The sequence below is a fragment of the Eleutherodactylus coqui genome, chromosome 2 (genome assembly GCF_035609145.1).
Source record: "Eleutherodactylus coqui strain aEleCoq1 chromosome 2, aEleCoq1.hap1, whole genome shotgun sequence".
Lineage (NCBI taxonomy): Eukaryota > Metazoa > Chordata > Amphibia > Anura > Eleutherodactylidae > Eleutherodactylus > Eleutherodactylus coqui.
In genome coordinates, this window is record NC_089838.1 from 108856950 (window position 1) to 108867369 (window position 10420).

The 10420-nt window shown below is 36.7% G+C and overlaps 1 protein-coding gene across 1 annotated transcript; it reads right to left on the bottom strand.

The window, feature by feature from the left end:
- Positions 1-803: 803 nt before the first annotated feature.
- On the bottom strand, positions 804-9712 carry LOC136610610 (ranaspumin-like). The gene is made up of 11 exons (XM_066589832.1): positions 9607-9712; positions 9317-9361; positions 8990-9033; positions 8097-8159; positions 7592-7648; positions 6025-6075; positions 5880-5945; positions 5260-5310; positions 5134-5166; positions 3285-3347; positions 804-927 (listed from the first exon to the last, which is right to left on the bottom strand). The coding sequence occupies exons 1-10, from the start codon at positions 9653-9655 to the stop codon at positions 3300-3302; spliced, it is 507 nt and encodes a 168-aa protein (XP_066445929.1). The 5' UTR covers positions 9656-9712; the 3' UTR covers positions 804-927; positions 3285-3299.
- Positions 9713-10420: the final 708 nt, after the last annotated feature.

Consider the following 10420-nt stretch of genomic DNA (forward strand, 5'->3'; position numbering starts at 1 on the left):
TCTGTACAGCATCGTGGGCTATCGCCCCGCCCCTTTTAAAGAGGGTCGCTGCCTAGCCGTGCCAACCCTCTGCAGTGTTTGCCTGCGGTTCCTCCTCATGGCAGACGCACTTATAAATAGACATGAGGGTGGTGTGGCTATGAGGCCAGCGTGTGGCATGAGTGCAGCTGAAGGCTGCGCAGGGACACTTTGGTGTGCGCTGTGGACACTGGGTCGTGCGGGGGGGGGGGGGGGGTTGGGTAGCATGTAACCCAGGAGAAGTGGCAGCGGAGTGTCATGCAGGCAGTGATTGTGCTTTGTTGGAGGTAGTGTGGTGCTTAGCTAAGGTATGCATTGCTAATGAGGGCTTTTCAGAAGTAAAAGTTGTTGGGAGGCGGGGGGGCCCACTCTTGCCACTATTGTGGCTTAATAGTGGGATCTGGGAACTTGAGATGCAGCCCAACATGTAGCCCCTCGCCTGCCCTATCCGTTGCTGTGTCGTTCCCATCACTTTCTTGAATTGCCCAGATTTTCACAAATGAAAACCTTAGCGAGCATCGGCGATATACAAAAATGCTTGGGTCGCCCATTGACTTCAATGGGGTTCGTTACTCGAAACGAACCCTCGAGCATCGCGATAATTTCGTCCCGAGTAACGAGCACCCGAGCATTTTGGTGCTCGCTCATCTCTAGTAGTTTTCTAACGACAGATTTACTTTAATTTTGCCCAGAGTCAGACTTTGCCTGACATCAGCCCTGCACATAAACTGTGAGATCATGGAACCCCAAAAATAATCTAAAAGATGACAAATGATCAGAGACACTTATATAATGATGAATAATAGATTTATTCAAATCAACATGGATCATCAATGAATCATATGAGTAATAGCACGTGGTTGACTTTAATTTTTAATCTGCCTTGATTGATGGCTTCAAATGTGATAACTAAAATATTAATAAGAAGAAATAGAATATCAATCAATATATTTTATGCTCAGAGTTATTGCCAATATTACCAGAACTTTTATATAATTATGTTTCCTAAGCTAACACACTAATCAAGAGTCTACAAATGAAAGCTAGCTTCACAAGATGAACATTTCAGTATTTGTAGACCAAGACCAAGAGTGGATCCTAAACACAGAAAAATTATAATGGGACGCTTTATTTTTGGCTTACAAATACAGATAAAATGTGTGTGCTTATGAAAGTGGGAAAAGTCATATCACAGATGTGACTCATATTGTTCACAGTGCTTGAGTGCTACTATAATTATTGCCTTCATATTGCCAAGAGTGGAACTGCATTATTGTATTAGTAATATAAGATATCACCATGACTTCAGAGAGCTCTACATTACTTTTAGGCCACTTTCAGGTGGGCGTATTATTGTTTCTTATTAGGTCTGTGGTGAGGGGATCGTAATATGAAGAGTTAATTACATGCTCATACTTTTTACAACCATGCTGCATGAGCTATTTTTGCGTATTTGCCTCCATATTTGTATTATGCTCTATTTGGCAAATACAGATCGGTCATCATACCCGTAAGAAAATAATAAAAATACGGAGGCAAATACGGCTGAAAATTTCATGACATACGAATGTAATGTCTTTTAAAACACGTGTAATTCGGATCCATATTGCGGATGTGTTTTCCTACACTTGTCTGAAACTGACGTTATTATGAAGATATTCTTCTCTGCAAGCACAGCTACTATGAACAAATATTTCCATAATATGATGCTGCATGGAGATATCAAATAATAATATATGAATGCCTACATCTCCATAGTATCACTCTATAGGAACTGTGCACCTTTAATGTCTTAAAGACATGGCCTATTTTGTCTATAAGAACACAACAGTTTTTGGGGCATTTTCATCTTTATTCTTCCAAAGCCATTTTTTTTCCCATCCTCGTGATCATATGAGGACTTTTTTTTGTGCAGCAAACTGTTGTTTTTGTCGATACAATTTTTGGGTAGATATAATGTATTTTTTTGGAGGGAAGGGCAGAGAAAAAACATAAATTCTGTCATTATTTTTTTTACAGCACTAATCATGCAGCATAAATGACAAGATAAATTATTCTCATGGGCTGGTACAACTAAGATATTAATAATTTTTTTTTTCAGGTTTTTCCACTTTTCAAAATAAAAATCCTTCTTGGATTATTTTTGAAATCATTGCACTCAAAGACTCATAACCAGTGGTGTAACTATAGAAGATGCAGAGGATGGGGTTGCACCTAGGCCCAGGACCCTTAGGGGTCCCATAAGGCCTCTCTTCTCCATATAGGGAGCCTAGTAGTATGAATAAAGCATTATAGTTGGGGGCCCTTTTACAGGTTTTATTTTGGGGCCCAGAAGCTTCAAGTTATGCCTCTGCTCATAACTTTTGAATTTTCTAAAGGGTGGAGCACTTTAATGGCTTCTTTTTTTGCATAGTGAGCTGTATTTTTTAATTGGTACTATTTTGGGGTACACACAGCTTTTTTGGTCACTTTTATCACATTTTTTGGAAGCCAAAATTAACAAAATAAGCATTTTGCTTACTTTTTGTTTAGGTTTTTGCCATGCCGGATTAATAGTGTGTTCAATTTTATTGTACAGGTTGTTATGGATATGATGATACCAAATATGTGAGTTGTATTAAAAGGTATTATTTTTTTTATACAAAGAGGAAAGTGTGCAAAAAGTTTTTAAGTTTTTTTGTGTGTTTTTTACACAATTTTTACTCACATTTTTATGTTCCTGATCGCTATGATAATAATGAATTGCAGTACTTCTGTATTGCAATGCCTTATTGCTCAAAATAGGGATCACAGGCCATGGCAGGCCCAGACACCAGACCTGAATTACATCACGAAGGGCTGATGACATCACATGGGGAGTTTGCTCCTTCTGTGAACCCTATATATGCAGCAATGTACATTGATCTCGACATGTAAGGGTTTAACAGCGGGGATCAGTTTTCTTATCAATCCTAGCTGTTGAAGCCGGAGGCCGGCTATCAGTCACAGGATGGCAGGATCGTATAGGCTTACCATCTGCATCTGCGCCATCCACAGGACATACGTTTACATCCTGTAATACTAACTACCACCCTTCCAGAATGTAAATTTACGTCCTGTGGCATTAAAGGGTTTAACATGCTGGGTGCACACATTTCTATAATGTGAATGGAGTCTTATCATCATTTAATAAAGCCAGTATGTTGGTTCTTTATGTTTTACTTTATAATATGATACAATTTTGGATACTGATACACTACATATTGAAAAACAAATAGATAACTTACATCAGGATTTTTTCCTTAGCCTAGCAATCCGCCCACAATGTTAGTTGCCCCGCCCAAACCACCCTAATGGAAATAACATTATTTAAAGAGAGATGTAAGAATAACAACAACATATGCTGGTATGATGTCACTGCATGCCAACTGTGATATTTTACAATAGGCTTTATTAATTAACCCATCAGTCACATGAAAATAGGAAAACAACATGCCAGAAATCACACTTTTGTAATTGTAGATTTTAAATTTGTCTCTTGGAGATATATTTGGCACATAATTTATTCACCTTAAGTCAATTTTACTCCTTATTGACATAACTAATTTTAGAGTTAGGAACAAATAAATCATTTCCCCTTTTGTTTTTCTGCAGCCATAATAGAAAACATCTATTTTAACTTTTACATTTTTTTAAAATTACATTTACTGTACTAGAAAAATAGTCTAATGTTTTACAGTACGAGTTGTTATGGATGTGAAGATAATTATGTGTAGTTTTTATTTTCAATACTTAAAGGGAACCTGTCATGACCTCACAGAATCCTAAACTAAGTTATGGTGCTGTTAGGGGATGTGGCAGGGAGTCGGGGAATGTATTTTTTATACTCTATACTCATCTGCTGTCACCCAGTGAAATTGCTGCATGGACAAAGCTCAGACTTTTGTAGGGTTCCCATGCGCACGCTCTCCAATAGACTTGCATGGGAGAGTGCATGCGGGAATCTGTAAAGAGTCAGATTTTTGTGGCACACAATCTTCACTGGGTGACAGCACTGGATCGGGGGAGTGGGTAAGTAAAAAAATACATCACCGGCTCCCTGTCATGTCCGCTAACAGAATCGAAATTTTCTGGCACAGTGGGGATGTGACAGGTTCCTTTTAAAAAATTGTAAAAGGGCCAAATCACACAGGCATGTTTCCTGCCAATGTGTTCTCTTTGATTTACAAAGACAGCGCACAAACCCATTGTAGAAAATTAGGCTATTCCCACAGAAACTCAGCAACTCTTATTCCAATTCTTATCACAGACTAGAATTGAACATGCAGTGTCCACTGCTTATGGGTATCGGACAGGACACAGACAGGGTGTTTATATGTTGTCCAATGTGAGTTGCACCCGAGAATGTCAGGTGCAACTCACATGCACACATGTGAAAGGGTCCTAAGGAGAAAAAAAATGTTTGTTTTTTTAACAAAAATTGCTGTACAATTAGATACTGTGGTCAGTAAGTACAGCAGAATCAACAGGGTTAAAAGTTATTAGATCAGCAAGTGCTCATCTTTTCACTTCTTTCTAGGAAAAAAGTGTAACAGGGTTCAAAAATGCTCTCTGATTTATGAGGGTGTGGGATAATATGAATATAAGTCTATGTTATCCTCCCATGCATCAGGGGGACAAATAGAAGAATCACAGATGGTACTCAGCTGTCCCCTCTTTGCTCTTCACACTGACTGAAGTGAGAGTTGCAAATTCAGTATTCCAGCTCTAACTTTAAATAGCTCCAGCTCCAGTTAATTTGTGGCTACAGATATACTTTTGGCCTTATTTTTAAAGCCAAGATTATGGTCAATGTAGCCGAAGCTTCAGCAAGTAGAATGAGCTCTGTTTGTTGAAAATCGTAATATGTTTTGCATGTTGAATAAACATCACTCAGGGTAATCAGTGACAAAGGGGAGGGGGGTGGGTGATAAGCAAAACACTAAACTAATTTTCAGATCTTTTGTTGGAAGTACTTGTCCTGCCCTAAATGAAATTAAGCTTCTTTTTTTATAGTATGTTTACACTATTATAAATTAAAAATGTCCTTAATTTACACACATAAACATTAGCCAAAGATGACTAGATGAATCTTACCAATGACTCGCCCAAACTTTTCAGTGTCTCTCCCTATAAAATATGTTTAAATTACAGAATTACATTTATTGATTGGAAAATGAGTCCAACAACGGACAGATATTTCTTTATATTTGATCGTCTTACCAGCAAATCACATAAAACATTCAGGACAATATCGCTTACTCCAAGTTCCTCCTATAATTAAGTAGTAAAATAGATTATAATATACAATATGGCATGGGATATTTATCTTATATGATGGAAGTATGCATAATTATAAATTATGTGGCTTTCTTATCCATAATTGTACTGTTGTCCATTGTTCAAGCTATAGCAAATTATTGACTTTCAATATATAAACAATGCTGAGCATGTTATATTGGTATGCACCAGAATTCTGGCATGAGCTGCACCTTCTTTTTGGTGCAGATCAATTAAACAATGTATTGATTGCGGCATTGTCACATCTGAAGAAATGCCACTTTTCCAGCAAGCAACATAAATTCCACTCAGCTACACCTTTTTGATAAGTAAGGCACAAAAATTGTCAAATAAACATAATAAGTGTGCTCAGCATGTACTCCCTTATTTGATGCAAAATGAGCAAGACTTTTAGCACTTCTAGCTAAGTACATATAGCCCAGTGATTTTGATAAAGTTCACCAATTTTGAGACTAGAATAATTTTGTAAATTTTATATTTAACATTTTTCTTTATAAAACCCAGAGATTCTCAATTAGATATAAAGTAATAGAAGTGCTTACCACTAATTTTAGGAGTTCCAACCCAAGCTTTTCAGCTGCCTCTCCAACCTTGTCCCCAATCTGTTCCTATAAACCAAACAAAGCAATTGGATATTGTTTTGTTTAAATATGCAAAGTTATGAATAGCAGCTTGTAAGATAATTACCAGGAAGTCTTCAGTGCTCAAGATTTCATCTACTGTACAACCTGCATCTTTCTAAATAAAATATAAAACAAGAATTGTAATATAATACAATATAGAACAATCATTATTCACAATGAAGTTGAATTTCATAATATTATAGGCTTTATTGAGCCCTAGATAAAAAAAAATATTTAAATCATAAATTTCCGGGCACAAGCATTACATTTTTATCAATGGGTTCACAATTTTGTATTTTAGTACCTAGTAACAAGTACCACAAGGCTCTGTACTGGGCTCAGTGTTGTTCAACATTTTTATAAATGATCTGGAGGAGGGAATTGAGTGGAAACTGATCATATTTGCAGATGACACAAAGCAAGGGGGGATAGCTAAAATTAGAGAAGAGCGAGAGGATTCAAAAAGATCTAAAAAAGCTTAAACAGTGGGTGGCGATTAACAGAATGGTATTTAACAAAGAGAAATGCAAGGTTCTACATCTGGGAAAGAAAAATGAAAAAATCACATACAGAATGGGAAAAATTGGGCTAAGTAGCAGCACATGTAAAAAAAGACTTGGGTATATGAATAGATCACAGACTGAACATGAGTCAACAGTGTGATGCACCAATAAATAAGGCAAACACAATTTTGGGATGTATTAAAAGAAGCATAGAGTCTTGATCATGTGAGGTAATTATTCCCCTCTTCTCTTCCTTACATCATATGGAATACTGTGTCCAGTTCTGGGCACACCAATTTAAAAAAGACATAGACAAACTGGATCAAGTTCAGAGAAGAGCTACCAGCTGCAAATCATGTCCTATGAGGAACGGTTAAAGGATCTGGGAATGTTTAGCTTGCAAAAAGGAGGCTGAGAGGAGACTTAATAGCTGTCTACAAATATCTGAAGGGCTGTCACAGTGCAGAGGGATCAGCCTTATTCTCATTTGCACAGGGAAAGACTAGAAGCAATGGGATGGAACTGAAAGGGAGGAGACGCAAATTAGATATTAGAAAAACTTTGTGACAGTAAGGGTGATCAATGAGTGAAACAAGTTGCCACAGTAGGTGGTGAGTAGAGATGAGCGAACGTGCTCAGCCACGCCCCTTTTTCGCCCGAATACCGCGATTTTCGAGTACTTCCGTACTCAGGCGAAAAAATTCGGAGGGCGCCGTGGGTGAGTGGGGGGTTGCAGTGGGGAGTGGGGTGGAGAGGGACAGAGAGAGGGCTCCCCCCTGTTCCCCGCTGCTACGCCCCACTCACCCACGGCGCCCCCCGCCCCCCCGGCGACCCCGAGTACTTTTCACTCAAGTACTGAAGTACTCAAAAATGGCGGTACTCGATCGAGTAATTACTCGAAACGAGTACGTTCGCTCATCTCTAGTGGTGAGTTCTCCTTCAATGGAAGTCTTTAAACAGAGGCAGGACAGACATCTGTCTTGAATTATTTAGTGTATCCTGCCTTGGAGATCCCTTCCAACTCTACCATTCCATGATTCTACGTATAACATTTTGTATAAAATTGTTTTTGAAAATATGTTTTATTAACAAATTATAAAGAAAATCATATATGTTTTAAATATTTACCAAAGCCTCGTGCACTTGCTTTAGGAACTCTTTGTATAGTTCCTCATTGTGATCTTTCTGTAAAGTTAAAAAAAGATAATAACATTCACACACATTAGTTGTCCAATCCATAGAGTGATGTTTTATTATCTCTGTTCATAAAAACATAGAGACGCAAAAGTGATTGCAGCTCATACGCTATATTGATAGTATATAACACAACCCAAATGGTAGGTTTTTAAAAGGACATTTGCAGATGGTTAAAATATCTGCCAGTGTTAGGGTTCTTTCACATATACCAAAATATTCCGCAGGATACTGTGGAATTTTTGCTATTGAGATCCGCACCAAAACCTATGTTTAAATGCGGTTTCTGCAACAAAATTGTCATCTTATTAGGCCATTTTCAAATTTGTGTCAAAATCCGCATGTTGAACACAAATTTTGATATGTGTAAATGAACCCTTTGCATATTTTAAATGCCCAGTAAAAGGACAGCATGGAGTGATTCTATATGCATGCATACCTTTCCCTGCATGTACAGGCAGAGCAATTCTTGAAGTTTTATAAGTGTCTCCGGAACATCAACCTGTTGATAACACTGATAGTTAACTTCAAACTATACTAGAAGAATTGTGTAATGTGTTATAGAATATTATGTTACTTAACTGGGATATACTGAAGCCATGGTTATACACCAAATAATTAGCTGGTATAAGTTATACATCCTGTATATAGTGATATGGACCATACTGGTATAACCTATGTACCTCTGTATATAATTATACACGCAGAGCTAGTATAAGTTATGCATCCTGTATATAGTGATATGGACTATACTGGTATAACCTATGTACCTCCTGTATGTGATTGTTGCATTTTTTTCTATTGTGTGTAAAGTGCGCAAACACTTTAGTTTAAAAAAAAACAACTCATGTATTGTTTAAATCCACATGTGGTTTTAATGGTGTGTGCAGTTTCTTAAAAGCACATGTGGTTTTTGAATACAGCATGCAGTTTTTTTAATTGTGAGTTTTTTAATTGTGGTTCAAGAATGCAACAAAAACATGAACACAGCCTGGGTGGCTACAAATAAATTTTCACATAGTCCAGGAAATGGGTTATGTTTGGAAAGCGTATGCCAAGGAGCTTGATCATGTATGTAAATTTGTTTTGCAGTGCAGTTCTATGTAGTGCAGGTACAGGTGGGAGGTGCGAGCTGAACTTTTGTACCTGGGTCTCTGAGCCTTTAGCTACGCCCCAGAAAGCATGTATATTGTTGTTCAACTTTTTATGTATAATATAACTAGCGTATAAATGAACTATATAATGATGTTCAAAGGTGAAAATAGTAGCTCCCATTATTCTATAAAAGTGTAAAGGTGTAAAGTTTAATATATACAATACTTAATTTCTTACCTTAAGTAACTTTTCAAGACAGCTCTTTGGGATGCTAGGTATATCTGCACAATTACAAAATTGAAAGTCACACAGTAAGCATATTAAAACTTCAAAGTGAATTATATAGTATCAGTCCAAAAACAAAACTCATATCCTGCACTGGCATGTTACTAAGTCAAAAATAAAGTTTTTTTGAACTAATATGGATGAATATTTTTTTAAATGTTGATAAAATATTCTGCTATCTTTTTTACTATCATAACAAATTTTGATCTTATGTGATAAAAGAAGGAAAAAACTTTTATATGCAAGGGGGCTTATATTAAAAATGCAATAGCTACTCACCTTTTGGAACTCCACCAGTAGCAATGGATCCTGTATTTCCAAACTCTATACAAAGTAAGGAAGAAATATATTATCATCCATTGCTCCTTTCAAACAGAGTAAGTCAATTCCTGGATTACGTTTTTTCTATATATTTAATAGAAATGTACACATCAGTTCTCACTTAGCAATTCAGTAAATTTACAAATTCACTACTTTAGTAGTCCCTAATAAAAGTTCTGATTATAAAAGATCTCCAACATTATATTTTGTTAGCATGAAAAACTAAGATCTTAAGTATATAAACTTACCAATGTAGCAGTTTAGAGCCACAAAAAGAAAAGCTATTGCAGCCTTCATGATGGGAGACAATAAAATGGCTCTTTAGTCAGTTATGTAGATGCTAGGAGATTAGCTGGAGGTCTATTAACCTACCTCTAAAACTGTAGTATTTATACCCTAGAATGATGCATTTGTCAGCATCTCGGTGACATTAAACATGACCTAAAGGTTGTGAAATGTTCCCCCATCTGTTATACTTTTGCAATTTTAGGGACTCTCAAATAACCTGCTGTTACAATATAAACCCAACTATTGTATTGTGTTTCATTCACATAATACAGTATGACAACTAAAGAGTGTTCTGGATTACCTTTTAGTCAAATATTTAGCTTATCATAATGCCATGTCACTTTAGGTATTTTTTAAGCTGAAGTGATCACTTCCTTACTGGCAAATATAACTGAAATATGAGCAATTTCATGATATGTGTAGAAGTGCCTTTTCCTAACATTTCTCTTAACCCAACATATTCCAAGATTTATGGTATGAGATGTTAAATAAACATTTAACCCCTTATGGATATGGCCTCTTTTGGCCATAAGAATGCAACAATTTTTGGGAATTTTCATTTCCAATTTTCAAAAGCCATAACCTTTTCATTTTTACATCCTGTTGCATTAACTACCATCCTACCAGGGCATAAACTAATGTCCTGTGGCATTAGAGGATTAAAAGAAAAGCACTTACACTTTTAGTGGATGCTATCTGACAGTCAACTGACACCCTCAGATTCCTCTGTTAAAAGATATACCTCTATGTATCATGCTTTTACTTGATAGCCAT